General features: G+C 44.5%; 1 protein-coding gene across 1 annotated transcript in view; it reads left to right on the forward strand.

Moving 5' to 3' along the window:
* The first annotated feature begins 466 nt into the window (after positions 1 to 466).
* Positions 467 to 19,509, forward strand: part of ATN1 (atrophin 1) — a 31,527-nt gene continuing 12,484 nt past the window's right edge. The window contains 5 exon segments of the mRNA XM_030186335.1: positions 467 to 1,013; positions 4,099 to 4,256; positions 8,386 to 8,523; positions 9,259 to 9,372; positions 9,568 to 11,450. Coding sequence (XP_030042195.1) covers positions 4,182 to 4,256; positions 8,386 to 8,523; positions 9,259 to 9,372; positions 9,568 to 11,450 — 2,210 coding nt within the window. The 5' untranslated portion in view covers positions 467 to 1,013; positions 4,099 to 4,181.

Here is a 19,509-nt window from a genome sequence, read left to right on the forward strand (position 1 = left end):
GACTTCCCCCACCTCAGTCCCTGCTTTCACTGTGTGCACTTGGGGGGGGGGGGTACACACGTTATCTCCCTGCACATGGTTTAATACCTGCTCTGTGTGAATTTAGGGGGGGGGGTCAGTTGATCTCCCTGCACCTCAGTTGTAGTCCCTGCTCTGACACTCTGTGAATGGGGAGGGGGATCACTTTATCTCCCTGCACCAGTTCTAGCCCCCGGATCTGTCGCTAATTGCGTGTGATTGTGATGGGGGTCAGTTTACCGCCCCGTGCCTGAGCTCTAATCCCCGCTGTCATGTTATTTGTAAAGCCTGTAAGGATATGCTTCGGCTGAAGCAGGAGGTATGTTGGAAAAGCTGCATTGGATCCCGTGGTGCCAGGTATCCAGGCCAGGCTTTGCAGCTCTCCTTCCCATCTTTTGTGCAGCGAACTGGTAGGGAGAGGAGGGCGGAGAGTACGTGGAGGAGGAGAGCGATCCCGGACCCTGCACTTTCCCAGCTGCAGTTTTGTCTGAGCAGGAACGAGGGTTCCCCCCTTCCCCCCCTCTCTCCTTCCTGTCCGACAGCAGTCTCTCCTCCTCCCTTGCTTGCACCCTGCAGGCCTCGGGTAGCTCGGGAGAGGGAGGGGGTTGGATCTCTGCACCCCAGGGGGGGTTTCCTGCCTTTCTGCGCGTTCGGTGCAAGCGCTTGGCTGTGGGGAGGGGACGAAAGCTGCCGACAGACAGACAGACAGACAGACAGACGGAGGAAGGGGAGGTTTCTGTACTTCGGAGGGGTCCAGAAGCGATCGGGAGCCCAGGAAGGGAGGGGGGCTGGAAGACATTGCACCGACGTCTGCTTTTACCCCCTCCCATCCCCTACCCCAGGGATCTGGGGGGGCTTGGTGGAGGGGGTGGAGATCGGCTTTGCAGCAGCTTTTCTTTCCTTATTTCTGGATCTTTCCAAGCGCTTGGAGGATTTCGTTCTAGGGGGGCCGCCAAGACACCCGCGAGTCGTGCACAATCGCCGGGAATTTATCGGTGAGTACCCGAGATTCCAGTTTCCTTCTGATCCGCTCTAGTGCATGGAGGGGAGGGGAGGAGAAGGGGCGAGGTGTCAGGGTGACCTGCGATGGGAAATGTCTCTTTTTCAGATAGATGCCTGTGTTGGGGGGGGGGGGGGGGGGGGGCAGATGTCTCTTAGAGCTGGATATGTGGGGAGAGGTGATGTTTCTTAGGGATGGATATTTGGGGGTAGAGAAGATGGCTTTTAAAGATGGATGTCTGTGTTGGGGGGGGAACGAGACGACACAGATGATGTCTCTTAAAGATGGTTTCTCACTCTGGGGGCAATTTCTCCAAGTGGGTTAATTTTGCGCATTCCATGACATATGTGTGTGTGGGGTGGGGGAGGGCAGATGATGTCTCCTAGAGATGGGTGGATATGTGGGGTGTGTGGAGGACAGATGATGTCTCCTAGAGATGGAGGAATATGTGGAGACAGATCTCCTAGAGGAGGGATATGTGGGGGACAGATGATGTCTCCTACAGATGGAGGGATATGTGGGGGATAGGTGATGTCTCCTAGAGATGGAGGGTTATGTTGGGGGGGGGGGACAGGTAATGTCTCCTAGAGATGGAGGGATATGTGGGGGATAGGTGATGTCTCCTAGAGATGGAGGGATATGTTGGGTGGGTGGGGGACAGGTGATGTCTCCTAGAGATGGAGGGATATGTGGGGGGTGTGGAGGACAGATGATGTCTCCTAGAGATGGGTGGATATGTGGGGGGTGTGGAGGACAGATGATGTCTCCTAGAGATGGAGGAATATGTGGGGGACAGATCTCCTAGAGGAGGGATATGTGGGGGACAGATCTCCTAGAGGAGGGATATGTGGGGGACAGATGATGTCTCCTAGAGATGGAGGGATATGTGGGGGATAGGTGATGTCTCCTAGAGATGGAGGGTTATGTTGGGGGGGGGGGGACAGGTAATGTCTCCTAGAGATGGAGGGATATGTGGGGGATAGGTGATGTCTCCTAGAGATGGAGGGATATGTTGGGTGGGGGGGGACAGGTGATGTCTCCTAGAGATGGAGGGATATGTGGGGGATAGGTGATGTCTCCTAGAGATGGGTGGATATGTGGGGGGTGTGGAGGACAGATGATGTCTCCTAGAGATGGAGGAATATGTGGGGGACAGATCTCCTAGAGGAGGGATATGTGGGGGACAGATGATGTCTCCTAGAGATGGAGGGATATGTGGGGGATAGGTGATGTCTCCTAGAGATGGAGGGTTATGTTGGGGGGGGGGGACAGGTGATGTCTCCTAGAGATGGAGGGATATGTGGGGGATAGGTGATGTCTCCTAGAGATGGAGGGATATGTTGGGGAGGGGGCAGATAATGTCTCTTAGAACTATGATATGAGGGGGCAGATGATGTTTCTTAGAGATGAATATGTGGGGGTGGGAGCAGATGATGTATTTATTTTATTTTATTGCATTTGTATCCCACATTATTCCACCTCTTTGCAGGCTCAATGTGGCTTACAATTCATCATGGATACTGGAAATAGAAGAGAATATACATTTGGTTTAACAGAGGGTTTTGGGTTACATGGTGGTGAAATACATGATAGTGTTAAAGCAAAAGATAGTATAGAACATTTCTGGATAAATTAAAGATTGTACAGTTACAATTGTTGATATTTGTGATGATCTTTGGATGAACGATGATGTCTCTTAGGTATAGGTGTGTTGGGGAAGAATGATGTCTCATGAAGAGTATGTGTGAGTGGGTGGTGACTTGTAGTGAAGGGTTTTGGCCTACATCTTATACATGTGAGGGAGGATGCCTCTAAGAGATTAGGGGGTGCACCTGCAGGTGAGGAGGGTGTCTCCTAGTGAGGGATATAGGACGTTCTTATTGATAGCTGTAGATGTCTCTCTGTGGTAACTTAGGGAATAATGTCCCTTGGTAGTTGTATATTGGTGATGTCTGAGTGGTAGGCACACATGGGGTTGATGTTTTTTTGTGATGACTATGAATCGAGTTGTCTGTTATTGATAGGTGTTGGTAATGTGTCATAATGATGGTTGTGTAGTAGTATCTCAGGGTTGATGTAGATGAAATTACACGGAAGTACTTTTAAAACAAGAAAAAATATTTTTTTCACTCAATGAATAGTTAAGCTCCGGAACTTGTTGATGGTAACAACGGTTAGTGTATCTGAGCTTAAAAAAAAGGTTTGGACAGGTTCCTGGAGGAAAAGGCCATAGTCTGCTATTCAGATAGACATGGAGAAGCCACTGGTTGCCCTGGGATTGGTAGCATGAAATGTTGCTACTATTTGGGTTTCTGCCAGGTTCTTATGACCTGGATTGGCCACTGTTGCAGTTAGGATACTGGGCTAGATGGACCATTGGCCTGACCCAGTATGACTGTTCTTATGTTTTTAGATGGGAGGTGGTAGTATCTTAGTGTTGGTGTAGATGGGAGGTAGTAGGATTTAGGATCTCAGTTTTGGTAGTATCTTAGAGTTGGTGTAGATGAGAGGTGGTAGTTTTTTAGGGTTGGTGTAGATGGGAGGTGGTAGGATCTCAGTGTTGGTAGGATCTCAGGGTTGTGTAGGTAGGAGTTAGTAGTATCTTAGGGTTGGTGTAGACGGGAGGTGGTAGGATCTCAGTTTTGATAGTATCTCAGAGTTGGTGTAGACCACAATGGCTGTGGAGGGCCAATGAACTCTCTCTCTCTCTCTCTCTCTCCCTCTCTCTCTCTCTCTCTCTCTCTCATGATTTTGCATGGAAGTGTTGGAGGGGCAGGGTCCTGTCTGCTATGACGCGTGTAAGAAGTAGATGTCTCAGCCATGCTGTATTTGGGAGGTGCTGGAATATCTCAACCATCACAAAGTATTGTTAGTGATGGGGCTTCTCCAAGTCTTACTTATGCTTCTCCAGCCCGTTGTAGAGCAACCCCAGCCAGTCTGGTTTTCAGGATATCCACAACAAGCAAATCTATCTAATGCATATTCACTGGCTTAAACACTGATACAGGGTCCTGGGCAGAGTTGGTAATGAGCTGCAACACCTGTTATTTTCACACACACACTCATGTTCTCATTTGCAGTTGGGTAAGAAACTCCTGAGGAAATCTGTCTGTCGCTGGAGAGTCCTGAAGAGACATTAAAGTGAGGGGCGACAGCAAAATATATGTTTTCACCCACTCAGGTGGAGAATGGGGGCTTGGAACCCGGGAATATGAAAACTCGTCAGAACAAGGATTCGGTAAGTTTCAGTCCCAGTTTAGTCATTCTTAAAATCATCTAGGTCATCCAGAGTCAAGGTAGGGTTTGAATTTTCTTCTTAACTCCATTTACATTCCGGGGTCACTTCTTCCCCTGCCTCTCTAGTCTTTTTCTGCGCTTTCTTGCAACACTCGTTCAATGTAAGAATATTAGCTTTTTTTTTATTTATTTTTTTGGTAACGATTTTCAACTGGTCTATCATGTGTACCCCTTTCATTCGGACTTGGGCTCTCTTATTGATTGTCTGAAAGAGGGAACCCACTGTTTTAAGGACAAACACCTGAAACTTAACCCTTTGAAGTCATCAGCTGTGGGGATCTCAGGCTGGTGCCCATCCCTACTTCTTTACTCATTTTGTCTGGTCAGCAGTTTGCTCTCTCAAGCTCCTTGCAGGTACTGGGCTTCATCCTAAACCTGGAATTGAAACTGGAGAGACAAGAGGCCATGTTTCTTCCACTCACGGTGCAGTCGCTTGATTCGGGCTTATACTTCTTATTACCAGATTAGATTACTGCAATTCTGTATACAACAGGATGTCAATGTCGTCCATTAAGAGGCTTCAAACAGTTCAAACTCAGGCATATTTTCTCAATGTGTAAGTTCGATCATCCCCCCCCCCCCCCCCCACTCCCTTTCTTGGAAAGCCACTGGCTCATTTCTTATATGATTAAATTTAAGATTTTCCACCTGACTTTCAAAATTCTTATATCTGGGTAGCCTCTCTGTTTATTACCATTTTACCATATGTACTGACTCTTGTCTTACAGTCTAAGACAGTCTCTTTACCACTGAATCCTCTTCCATCACATGCTCAGCTGGACCGTACTCAGGGAAGAGCATTCTGGCACCCGTGTTGTGGAATTCGTGACCTCAAGGAATTTCAAGCTGACCTAAAGCTGACTTTGGTGTTTGGGCTTCAGTGGGGTCCCTGATGGTGGAGGGAGGCCACCCGCGTCTTCCTTTTTGTAAACGTTCATGACTGAAGTGTAGGGTCGTTGCTCTCTTATATGCATTAGGCCAATATTGCAAATTATTAAATAAACAGAACCATCAACTCTATGGGGTAATTATAGGTGGCCTAAAGTTAGGGACCGGGATGCTGTGCACTAAGCATGAATTCTGTAGCAGTAATTATGCACAAAATTGCAGTTATAGCGAAAGTCAGACTTTACCTGCCATGTTCAGGCACAGCCACTTTACATCAGTCGATATATGATCTAAATGTTCGCAACTAAATGTTGTTTAAGATTTGCTAAACCAAGACTGCTAACTAGCAGGTCTCAGCGGTTTACGTTAATTAAAACCAATATCGGAAGGAAAAGAACTACAGTAGGAAAGATGAAAATATCGAACAGACAAGCAACCCAAGCAATGATACAAAGTATGAAAGGGATGAGATAGGTAGGGAGAAGGGAGGGATTACTAAAAAAGGACCTCAGGACAGCAGTAACAGTGCCTGACTCCATGAGAACAAACTAAGTGGTTTCAAAGGCTTGCGCAAAGAGCGGTACCTTTTAATGAAGCTTTGAATACCTTGAAGGAAGGTTCCGCACTAGAATGTGGGGGGGGGGGGAGCAAGTTCCAGGAAAAAGTGGCAGCAAAAAACAAAAGCACAATTTCTAGTATATTCCAATTGTGCAAGTTTAGGACCTGGTAGAACAAGAGGGTTCCCACATTGTTCTAGACTCACTCAATAAAGTGGACTTTTTACCCATCGTCTAAGACCTTCTTTTCTGTGTCATCTTGTTGCTGCTTTGAGTTTGCGAAGATCGTGCTCTTCTGTGTTCACATCGACAACAAGAGGGTTATCTTTAAGAGAACGAAGCAAACGGGCAGGAAAACAGGGAATAGTAAGAGAATTTAGATAAGAAGGCCGACCCTATGTGCTTTAAAAGTAAGAGTTAGACGTTTGAAAGTTATCCTTTGTCGAATAGGTAACCAGTGAAATTTCATAAGCAATGGAGAGACATGATCTGGACGCTGAGTGTGAGAGAGCAAACAAATAACCATGTTTTGAAGAGATTGGACTCTTTTATGTTGGATCGAATACAACCTAAATATATAATATTACAATAATCTAATGTAGACGTGAGTAATGACAGAATAAGAGAGTGAAAAATATCAACAGTAAAATAGCGGCGAATCGCACAAAGTTGACGTAGAATTAAAAACCCTGTTTTACCCAAACTAGAAATTTGAGGAGTAAAAGTAAAGTGAGAATCCGGAATTGCCCCAGATACTGTAATGAATCCACTGGCTGACTGGTAGGTCCCATGAAAGCTCAGTGGGACAGTTGCTGTAGTCAGGTCGTTCTGTGAACCAACATCCTCCATTTTTCTCCTTATTGAGCGCTTAGCCAACTGGAGACAAGGTTCAGACAATCATTTAGTGCACCAAAGGTAGGGTTAAAAGGGTTAGTGGAATAAAGAAGAAGAATATCGGTCCTGACCAGCCCATGTCCCTCCCACATCCACATCCTCCTTGCACTTGCGCTGTATCGAAATTGCACGGTAAAAACTAGTAGAATATCGACCAAGTGCAGTTATACACGTAACAATCAGCACCGAATCATTTGTCAACGAAGTTATGCATAGAACTGTAGGGATTCTGTAACCTGCGCGTACAGTTCCGAGAAACGCAAGACTGTGTTTGCGAGATTATAGGATAAGTGATACGTATATAGTGCTGCTCAGATCGGCGGAAAAGGCACTTATAGGTTTCCAGCTGCTGAACACATAAGTTCCTTTGACTATTGGGTCCAACATTGCTGTAAACAGTCAGCACATACCTGAAAAACATTGCCAAAAATATGTGAACAACTTTCCTGTTAACACTGAGATCTGCAAACATGTCTAGAGAGGTGTAAACAACACTGGTGAGTGTGTAAACTTTGCTAGAAGTTTGTAAACTTTACTGGCAATCTGTAAACATTCCTAAAGCTGTGCAAACGTGTTTTTTTTTAAATGTATAAACATTTTGCTAGAGGTGTGTAAACATCTCTAGAAGCAGGTGCACAATTGTTAATAGAACCTGCAACAATAAATTCTTTTTACAACTTTAATATTTTTATTAGTCAAAAGAGCACAACACCAAATCAAATCATTACAGATTCTAGCAGACCTTGTAACATACTTGGATGTCTGTGAACATAGTAGATGACGGCAGAAAAAGACCTACACGGTCCATCCAGTCTGCCCAACAAGATAACTCATATTTGCTGCTTTTTGTGTATACCCTACTTTGATTTGTACCTGTGCTCTTCAGGGCACAGACCGTATAAGTCTGCCCAGCACTATCCCCGCCTCCCAACCACCTGCCCCTCCTCTGGCACAGACCGTACAAGTCTGCCCAGCACTATCCCCGCCTCCCAACCACCAGTCCCGCCTCCCGATCTTGACTAAGCTCCTGAGGATCCATTCCTTCGGCACAGGATTCCTTTATGCTTATCCCATGCATGTTTGAATTCCGTTACTGTTTTCATTTCCACCACCTCCCGCGGGAGGGCATTCCAAGCATCCACTACTCTCTCCGTGAAAAAATACTTCCTGACATTTTTCTTGAGTCTGCCCCCCTTCAATCTCATTTCATGTCCTCTCGTTCTACCACCTTCCCATCTCCAGAAAGGTTAGTTTGCGGATTAATACCTTTCAAATATTTGAACGTCTGTATCATATCACCCCTGTTTCTCCTTTCCTCCAGAGTATACATGTTTAGTTCAGCAAGTCTCTCCTCATACGTCTTGTAATGCAAATCCCATACCATTCTCGTAGCTTTTCTTTGCACCTCTTCAATTCTTTTTACATCCTTCGCAAGGTACGGCCTCCAAAACTGAACACAATACTCCAGGTGGGGCCTCACCAACGACTTATACAGGGGCATCAACACCCCCTTTCTTCTGCTGGTCACACCTCTCTCTATACAGCCTAACAACCTTCTAGCTACAGCCACCGCCTTGTCACACTGTTTCGTCGCCTTCAAATCCTCAGATACTATCACCCCAAGATCCCTCTCTCCGCCCGTACCTATATCTACCTATTTATGAGAAATAAAACATCCATAAAATTCCTGAGAAGCAGGAGACTAATGTATTTTCCATCTTCCTGCTGCAGATGTCTATGAGGAGTGGGAGAAAGAAGGAGAGTCCTGGCCCTGGAGAGGAGCGAAGGTCACGGGGCCGTGCATCCCCAGGAGGCATCAGCACCTCTAGTAGTGACAGCAAGCTGGAAAAGAGTCGCCAGAGTGGAAAGGTAGAAAAGAGCATTGGGGGTGGAGGGTTCTGTGCCATCTAAGGTAAATATAGGATGTGTTAATGAACTTTTCGAAGGGTCACACAGACATGGTGGCAGAGGTGGGATTGGGAGTTGGGTCTGCAGGTGTCGTAGTTCTTGAGTGACTCCATGCTGAAGGTCACACATTGAGAAATGGTGGCAGAGGTGGGATCGGGAGTTGGGTCTGCAGGTGTCATAGCTCTGAGTGACTCCATACTGAATATCACACAGTGAGGGATGGTGGCAGAGGTGGGATTGGGAGTTGGGTCTGCAGGTGTCGTAGCTCTTGAGTGACTCCATGCTGAAGGTCACACAGTGAGAGATGGTGGTAGAGGTGGGATTGGGAGTTAGGTCTGCAGGTGTCACAGCTCTGAGTGTACTAAAGGTCACACAGTGAGAGATGGTGGCAGAGGTGGGATCGGGAGTTGGGTCTGCAGGTGTCATAGCTCTGAGTGACTCCATACTGAATATCACACAGTGAAGGATGGTGGCAGAGGTGGGATTGGGAGTTGGGTCTGCAGATGTCGTAGCTCTTGAGTGACTCCATGCTGAAGGTCACACAGTGAGAGATGGTGGCAGAGGTGGGATTTGGAGTTGGGTCTTCCTATTTTACTGTGAATAAATCTTTAGCTATATATTGTGTAAACCATTAGGTCTAATAGTGGTATGTCAGGTTTTAAGTAAACTGACAGTACATCTGTCTCATCCTGACAGAAGGGAAGGACTGAAGACACATGTGTCCTTAAGAGCAGCAAACGTGGACAGCAAAAAGACACATCAGAGAGTGAGGGAGAAGAGCCCAATGTCTCCAAGAAGGCAAAGACTGAGGTGAGTACATAACAGAGAATCCCTCCCTCCCCCTACCCTCTCCAGGGCAGCAGCAAGAGAAGATGTGAGGAGGGGAGAAGCAGGCTTTGGGTTAACAGTGACAAGCAGGGGACAGAAATGGAGAAAGAGTAGGAGGAGGGTGCAGTAGACGTAGCAGAATGACTGACCGGGTCTCCATATCTGATCTTTCCACAGCCTCCGGAGATCCCACGGCCTGGGCCCCCTCTCTCCCCATCAGATGTTGACAGTCTAGATGGACAAAGTGGCAATGAAGAAGGAAGCAGCGACTCTCGAGACATCGACCAGGACAACCGCAGCACCTCTCCCAGTGTGCACAGCCCTGGCAGCGTGGAAAGTGATTCAGACTCCTCCATCATCTCCCAGGGACCCTCCAAGCCCTATCCTAAGCTCTTCCCTCCATCCAGTCCCCCAGTCCCAGGGCCACCCACTGCAGAGCTAACCCTCCAGGGCCCTAAGCAACCTGAAGGGACCTTCACCTCCTTGACTGATCCTGTCACCTCCCAAAGCATGCCGCAAATTGAGTCCCAGGCTTCCCGAATCTTCCAGGCCCAGCCCGTCCTGCTTCCTGCTGCAGCCCACCTTCCACCTTCCCCTTCACTACCCCATGGTCAGCTATATCCGAGCACCCCGTCGGGCATCAAAGGGCCCCCTCAAGAGCGAGACCCACTCCTGCCCGTGAAACACCCTCCTCCGACCACTCCCATTTCGTTGGCCGGAGGCTTAGGGACCCAGAAACCTCCAGGGACACCGTCTGCCTCCTTCCCCCATGTCTCTTCCACCCTCCCTCCTCCTCCAGCTTTGCGCCCTCTCAACACATCCCCAGGGCCCTTCCTGGGACACCTCAACCCACCCCAATCCACGGGACCCTCAGTACTGCAGCAGCACATGGGGCAGGTGGGCCCCCCAGGGCAGGAGAAGGCCACCTTGGCAGCAGCAGCACCAGTTCCAGCCCAGTCTCACCCGTTGCCCCCAACCTCAGCTGGAACCCCACTAAGATACCCATACACCTTGGCAGCTTCCTCTGCCCAGCATTACCCCACATCACAGGCTGCCTCTGCTCACACATCCACCTATGGACACAGCTACCCTGCTGCTGGGCTGACTGTTGCCAGCCAGCCCCCGAAGTACACACAGCCTTCACTGCCCTCCCAGCCCATCTGGAGCCAGTCGCTGCCCTACAGCCGGCCCCTGCCTCCCACTTTCCCTCAGGGCTCTCATATGCAGGGGAGTCAACAGCAGCAGCCCCCAGCTTTCCCCTCCAGCCCAGCATCCCAACCCCCCGGTGCTGCTTATACCCCACATGCTGCGGAGGCAACCCATGTGGCAGCTTCGTGCCAGCCCCCTACCCAGCTCTACCAGAGTCTGCTCAGCACCTCACCCAGTGCTTCCACTCACACTCTGTCTGCCTCACTGGCTTCGCTTCGGCCTTATCCTCCAGGGCCAGCCCACATGCCCCCATCCCATGCATCAGCTTCATACAGCCAGGCCCCCCCTCCACTTCCCAGCAATCAGACCCACTACCCTCTCCCACCCAACCCTCCAGCAACAGGACAGAACTCGGCCTACACCTTCCCCGCCCCTCCTCCCCCACATGCCCCTGTTCCAGTCACTTCGTCCTCTGCTGCAGTGTCCACGGTGATTACAACAGCCACCTGCAAGACTGTGTCTCCAACTGCTGGGTCAGGTCCCGGGCCAAGCCTTCACAAGAGGTCACTGTCCCCTGCCCCAGTCCTTCTGGCCTATAGGGCAGGGACCCCACCCACCCAGCCCCCTCCAGGCCCACCAGCCTACAGAGGATCCTCATCACCAGTAACACCAGCCTCCCAAGCCTACAGACCTGCCACACCTCCAGTTACTCCAGTGCTATCTGGAGGGCCAACCATGGCCCCATCGACAGTCCAGGGGCCCGGAACACCCAGCCTGGGTCCTTCAGTTCAGGTCAAGCAGGAGCCGGCTGAGGAGTACGAGCCTGCTGAAAGCCCGTTGGTCCCATCCCAGAGTCCTTCTCCAGCCCCAAAAGTAGTGGACATGCCCAGCCATGCCAGCCAGTCTGCCAGGTGAGAAGCAGGTGATAGCTGTGTTTATTTTACCTCGTCTTCCGTGTGCTTGTCGGGGTGTTACCCTGCCTCTCTGCTTCATGTTAGTGTGTGTGTTAACTGACCCCTTCAGTCCTTCTCTTTCCTGTCAGGGTATTCATACTCCACCCTGTCGCAGCCCAGCTCGTGGGCAGTTGCATCACTTCTCCGCTGTCTTCCGCTTGGTGTTGCCATACTGGGACAGACCAAGGGTCCATCAAGCCCAGCATCCTGTTTCCAATAGTGGCCAATCCAGGTTACAAATACCTGGCAAGATCCCAAAAAAGAACAAAACATTCTAAACTGCTTATCTCAGAAATAGTGGAATAATAATCTATGGACTTTTCCTTTAGGAAGCCTTCCAAACCTTTTTTTAAACATCGCTAAGCTAACCGCCTTTACCACATTCTCTAGCAACGAATTCCAGAGTTTAATTACACGTTGAGTGAAGAAAAATTTTCTCCATTTCGTTTTAAATTTACCTTTGTCTCTGTCTCTCCTTTTGCAGTATCCGTATAGGTCTTTGCCTCTTGTTTCCTTCCAGTTTGTGAGTGGTATTTGTGTCTCTTTCCCCCACCACCCCCAGTCTGTGTGTACAGAGTCCTTTTTGAAGATTAATGTTACATTGATCACCCTTTAATTCTTAAGTAATGTAGCCGATTTTAATAATAGTTTACAGATTACTAGCAATAGATCTAAAATTTGTACTCCACCTAGAACTGTAGACAGAGCCAATTATAAATATATTAATCCTAAAGTTCATACTCGGTTGACGCTACACAGAGGGTATCTCTGGGATTATTACAAGATTTGAGGCATTTCTGTCAAATCCTCATTTTTGGCTTTTTCTGGATTCAGCTGTAGGCCTGTGATTTGCAGTGAGTTTCACAAGGTTCAGTACTGTTCCCCCTTAAATCAGTTAATTAGTCCTTCGGCCATCCTGAGTCAGACCGATGGTTCATCTAGGCCAATAGTGGACAATCCCGGTCACAAGCACCTGGCAGAACCTCAGAAAGAAGCAAGATTCCAGGCACAAATCAAAGTCAATATAAAATTAAATATAAAAAATATACAAATGAAATACAGAGTAAATCTGATCATAAAATATAGCAGTAAACATCGAGGACTGATTAATTCAAGTATGCTATAATGAACTATATACAGACTAGAAATATAAACTGAAAATATACAATTTAAAGTATAAATCTGCATGAGCACTTCAAAAGGATGTGGCTATCAATGATGATAATTGTGAATGTAATACACAGTGCTTCAATAAAATCTTCTGTTCTCCATTCACGTGTGGAAGTCATGACTCGTCCTCTGCTTCCTTGGGGTCCCCAGCTCACTTCTTTTCATCAGATCTCAGCGGTTATGACGTCTTGCTTTGTGCATTAAAGGAATATTGGGATAAGCCTGCATTTTTGGTCTTGCTCCATGCTTTGGTTATTAATCATATTGATTATTATAGTTCCTCCATTAAACATTTACAAACAGCTCAAACTGTGGCCATTAAATTAGTCCACCTGTTCATGGAGATCTGATGCTGTTACACCACTATTTAGAGAATACCATTAGCTACCAGTATCCCTCAGAATTACATCTAAAAGTCTTATATTTTAGCTCTGGTTTTCCAGTTCCTCTCTTCGATTCTTAATCCAGATTCTGAGAAAACTCTTTGCTCATCAGTACGAAATCTTAGTAATAGCTGTAGCAACTAAAGCAAACCTTGATTGCAGGCCGTGTGCTTTTCACTTCATAGTGCCAGACTTGTGAAACTCCCTATGACAATATCTTAAAGCCAAGGCGAATTTCTCAAATTAGATTTTTTTTCAGTTATGTTTAGTGAATGAGCAATGGAGATAAATTGGGTTGCTTGGTTCTAGGGTGTTGCTGTTACTTCACATTTTTAGGATCTGACTTTTCTATTTCTATTTTTGTGCTATTGTTAATGTAATTTCTCCGGTATTTTCAAAGAAGGATGGTATAGCAAAACATAAAGGTCTCCAGCATGTGTAACATCTGATGTAAGAGATAAGATCAGGCATCCTCTATAACCAGTTAAGGACTCTGGTATAACAGATAAGATGAGGCATCGTCTGTATCCAGTGGGTTTAGGGGGGAAGGGAAATGGGACTTGATATACTGCCTTCCTGTGGTTTTTCCAACTACATTCAAAGCGGTTTACATAGTATATACAGGTCCTTATTTTGTACCTGGGGCAATTGAGGGTTAAGTGACTTGTGCAAAGTCACAAGGAGCTGCAGTGGGAATCAAAACCCAGTTCCCCAGGACCAATGTCCACTGCACAAACCATTAGGCTACTCCTCCACTAGCAACATTCCATGTAGAATCTCAGATAGTAGCAACAGAATCTCAAATAGTAACAACATTCCATGTAGAATCTCAAGTAGTAGCAACAGGATCTCAAATAGTAGCAACATTTCATGTATAACCTCAAATAGTAGCAACAGAATCTCAAATACTAGCAACATTCCATGTAGAATCTCAAATAGTAGCAACATTTCATGTAGAATCTCAGATAGTGGCAACGGAATCTCAAATAGTAGCAACATTCCATGTAGAATCTAAAATAGTAGCAACATTGCATGTAGAATCTCAAATAGTAGCAACATTTCATGTAGAATCTCAAATAGTAGCAACAGAATCTCAAACAGTAGCAACATTTCATGTAGAATCTCAGTAGCAACAGAATCTCAAATAGTAGCAACATTTCATGTAGAATCTCAGATGGTAGCAACAGAATCTCAAATAGTAACAACATTTCATGTATAACCTCAAATAGTAGCAACAAAATCTCAAATACTAGCAACATTCCATGTGTAGCAACATTTCATGTAGAATCTCAGATAGTAGCAACAGAATTTCAAATAGTAGCAACATTTCATGTAGAATCTCAGATGGTAGCAACAGAATCTCAAATTGTAGCAACATTTCATGTAGAATCTCAAATGGTAGCAACAGATTCTCAAATAGTAGCAACATTCCATGTTCCACTGCACTAACCACTAGGCTACTCCTTGGGATTCTGGAATCTTGCTATTCTTTGGGGTTCTACATGGAATGTTGCTACTCTTTGACATTGTGCCTGGAATCTTGTTTATGGGACTTAATATAATGCGTTTATGTTGTTTTTGCACTACATTCAAAATAGTTACATAGTATATACAGGTCCTACTTGTACCTCGGTCAAGTTAAGTGACTTGTCCAAAGTCACAAGGAGCTGCAGTGGGAATCAAACCCAGTTCTCCAGGATCAATGTCCACTGCACCAGCCATTAGGCTACTCCTCCACTAGCAACATTCCATGTAGAATCTCAGATAGTAGCAACAGAATCTCAATAGTAACAACATTCCATGTAGAATCTCAAGTAGTAGCAACAGGATCTCAAATAGTAGCAACATTTCATGTAGAATCTCAAATATTACCAACAGGATCTCAAATAGTAGAAACATTCCATGTAGAATCTCAGATAGTAGCAACAGAATCTCAAATAGTAGCAACATTTCATGTAGAATCTCAGATAGTAGCAACAGAATCTCAAATCAGTAGCAACATTCATGTAGAATCTCAATAGTAGCAACAGAATCTCAATAGTAGCAACATTTCATGTATAACCTCAAATAGTAGGCAACATTTCATGTAGAATCTCAGATAGTGGCAACGGAATCTCAAATAGTAGCAACATGCCATGTAGAATCTAAAATAGTAGCAACAGTGCATGTAGAATCTCAAATAGTAGCAACATTTCATGTAGAATCTCAAATAGTAGCAACAGAATCTCAAACAGTAAGCACATTTCATGTAGAATCTCAGTAGCAACAGAATCTCAAATAGTAGCAACATTTCATGTATAACCTCAAATAGTAGCAACAAAATCTCAAATACTAGCAACATTCCATGTGTAGCAACATTTCATGTAGAATCTCAGATAGTAGCAACAGAATTTCAAATAGTAGCAACATTTCATGTAGAATCTCAGATGGTAGCAACAGAATCTCAAATTGTAGCAACATTTCATGTAGAATCTCAGATGGTAGCAACAGAATCTCAAATTGTAGCAACATTTCATGTAGAATCTCAAATGGTAGCAACAGATTCTCAAATAGTAGCAACATTCCATGTTCCACTGCACTAACCACTAGGCTACTCCTTGGGATTCTGGAATCTTGCTATTCTTTGGGGTTCTACATGGAATGTTGCTACTATTTGACATTGTGCCTGGGAATCTTGTTTATGGGACTTGATATAATGCGTTTATGTTGTTTTTGCAACTACATTCAAAATAGTTTACATAGTATATACAGGTCCTTACTTGTACCTTGGTCAAGTTAAGTGACTTGTCCAAAGTCACAAGGAGCTGCAGTGGGGAATCAAACCCAGTTCTCCAGGATCAATGTCCACTGCACCAGCCATTAGGCTACCTCCTCCACTAGCAACATTCCATGTAGAATCTCAGATAGTAGCAACAGAATCTCAAATGGTAGCAACATTCCATGTAGAATCTCAGATAGTAGCAACAGAATCTCAAATAGTAGCAACATTTCATGTAGAATCTCAGATAGTAGCAACAGAATCTCAAATAGTACCAACATTTCATGTAGAATCTCAGATAGTGGCAACATTCCATGTTCCACTGCACTAACCACTAGGCTACTCCTTGGGATTCTGGAATCTTGCTATTCTTTGGGGTTCTACATGGAATGTTGCTACTCTTTGACATTGTGCCTGGAATCTTGTTAATGGGACTTGATATAATGCGTTTATGTTGTTTTTGCAACTACATTCAAAGCAGTTTACATAGTATATACAGGTCCTTATTTGTCCCTGGGGCAATGGAGGGTTAAGTGACTTGTCCAGAGTCACAAGGAGCTGCAGTGGGAATCAAACCCAGTTCCCCGGGTTCAATGTCCACTGCACCAACCATTAGGCTACTCCTCCACTAGCAACATTCCATGTAGAATCTCAGATAGTAGCAACAGAATCTCAAACAGTAGCAACATTTCATGTAGAATCTCAAATAGTAGCAACAGAATCTCAAATAGTAACAACATTCCATGTAGAATTTCAAATAGTAGCAACATTTCATGTAGAATCTCAAATAGTAGCAACAGAATCTCAAATAGTACTGCACTAACCACCCAGGCTACTCCTTGGGATTCTGGAATCTTGCTATTCTTTGGGGTTCTACATGGAATGTTGCTACTCTTTGACATTGTGCCTGGAATCTTGTTAATGGGACTTGATATAATGCGTTTATGTTGTTTTTGCAACTATATTCAAAGCAGTTTACATAGTATATACAGGTCCTTATTTGTACCTGGGGCAATGGAGGGTTAAGTGACTTGTCCAAAATCATAAGGAGTGGTAGTGGAAATCAAGCCCAGTTCCCCAGGATTAAAGTCCACTGCCACTAACCACTAGGCTACTCATCTACTAGCAACTTCCATGTAGAATCTCAATAGTAGCAACATTCATGTAGAATCTCAAATAGTAGTAACAGAATCTCATATAGTAGCAACATTTCATGTAGAATCTCAAATAGTAGCAACAGAATCGCAAATAGTAGCAACATTTCATGTACAATCTCAGTAGCAACAGAATCGCAAATAGTAGCAACATTTCATGTAGAATCTCAGATGGTAGCAACAGAATCGCAAATAGTAGCAACATTCCATGTTCTACTGCACTAACCACTAGGCTACTCCTTGGATTCTGGAATCTTGCTATTCTTTGGGGTTCTACATGGAATGTTGCTACTCTTTGACATTGTGCCTGGATCTTGTTAATGGGACTTGATATAATGCATTTATGTGTTTTTGCAACTACATTCAAAGCAGTTTACATAGTATATACAGGTCCTTATTTGTCCCTGGGGCAATGGAGGGTTAAGTGACTTGTCCAGAGTCACAAGGAGCTGCAGTGAGAATCAAACCCAGTTCCCCAGGTTCAATGTCCACAACACCAACCTTTAGGCTACTCCTCCACTAGCAACATTCCATGTAGAATCTCAGACAGTAGCAACAGAATCTCAAATAGTAGCAACATTTCATGTAGAGTCTCAGATAGTAGCAACAGAATCTCAAATAGCAACATTTCATGTAGAATCTCAGATAGTAGCAACATTTCGTGTAGAATCTCAGATAGTAGCAACAGAATCTCAAATAGCAACATTTCATGTAGAATCTCAATAGTAGCAACAGAATCTCAAATAGTAGCAACATTCCATGTTCCACTGCACTAACACTAGGCTACTCCTTGGGATTCTGGAATCTTGCTATTCTTTGGGGTTCTACATGGAATGTTGCTACTCCTTGACATTGTGCCTGGAATCTTGTTTATGGGGACTTGATATAATGCGTTTATGTTGTTTTTTGCAATACATTTAAAGCAGTTTACATAGTATATACAGGTCCTTATTTGTACCTGGGGCAATGGAGGGTTAAGTGACTTGTCCAAAGTCATAAGGTGCTGTAGTGGAAATCAAGCCCAGTTCCCCAGGATTAAAGTCCACTGCACTAACCACTAGGCTACTCATCTACTAGCAACATTCCATGTAGAATCTCAAATAGTAGCAACAGAATCTCAAATAGTAGCAACATTTCATGTAGAATCTCAAATAGTAGCAACAGAATCTCAAATAGTAGCAACATTTCATGTAGAATCCAAATACTAGCAACATTCCATGTAGAATCTCAAATAGTAGCAACATTTCACGTAGAATCTCAGACAGTAGCAACAGAATCTCAAATAGCAACATTTCATGTAGAATCTCAGATAGTAGCAACAGAATTTCAAATAGCACCATGTCATGTAGAATCTCAGTAGCAACAGAATCTCAAATAGCAACATTTCATGTAGAATCTCAAATAGTAGCAACATTTCATGTAGAATCTCAGATATTAGCAACATTCCATGTAGAATCTTAGATAGTAGCAACCAGAATCTCAAATAGTAGCAAAATTTCAGTAGAATCTCAGATAGTAGCAACAGAATCTCCAAATAGTAACAACATTCCATGTAGAATCTCAAATAGTAGCAACAGAACCTCAAATGGTAGCAACATTTCATGTAGAATCTCAAATAGTAGCAACAGAACCTCAAATGGTAGCAACATTTCATGTAGAATCTCAGATAGTAGCAACAGAATCTCAAACAGTAGCAACATTTCATGTAGAATCTCAAATAGTAGCAACAGAATCTCAAATGGTAGCAACAGTTCATGTAGAATCTCAGATAGCAACAGAATCTCAAACAGTAGCAAATTTAATGTAGAATCTCAGATAGTAGCAACAGAATCTCAAATGGTAGCAACATTTCATGTAGAATCTCAGATAGTAGCAACAGAATTTCAAATAGTAGCACATTTCATGTAGAATCTCAGATAGTAACAACCATTCCATGTAGAATCTCAAATAGTAGCAACAGAATCTCAAATAGTAGCAACATTCCATGTTCCACTGCACTAACCACTAGGCTACTCCTTGGGATTCTGGAATCTTGCTATTCTTTGGGGTTCTACATGGAATGTTGCCACTCTTTGACATTGTGCCTGGAATCTTGTTAATGGGACTTAATATAATGTGTTTATGTTGTTTTTGCAACTACATTCAAAGCAGTTTACATAGTATATACAGGTCCTTGTTTGTACCTGGGGCAATGGAGGGTTAAGTGACTTGTCCAAAGTCATAAGGAGCTGTAGTGGAAATCAAGCCCAGCTCCCCAGGATTAAAGACCACTGCACTAACCACTAGGCTACTCCTCTACTAGCAAACATTCCATGTAGAATCTCAAAGAGTAGCAACAGAATCTCAAAAGTAGCAACATTTCATGTAGATTCTCAGATAGTAGCAACAGAATCTCAAATAGTAGCAACATTTCATACAGAATCTCAAATAGTAGCAACATTTCATGTAGAATCTCAGATACTAGCAACAGAATCTCAAATAGCAACATTTCATGTAGAATCTCAGATAGTAGCAACATTTCGTGTAGAATCTCAGATAGTAGCAACAGAATC

This window comes from Microcaecilia unicolor, chromosome 14 (assembly GCF_901765095.1).
Source record: "Microcaecilia unicolor chromosome 14, aMicUni1.1, whole genome shotgun sequence".
Lineage (NCBI taxonomy): Eukaryota > Metazoa > Chordata > Amphibia > Gymnophiona > Siphonopidae > Microcaecilia > Microcaecilia unicolor.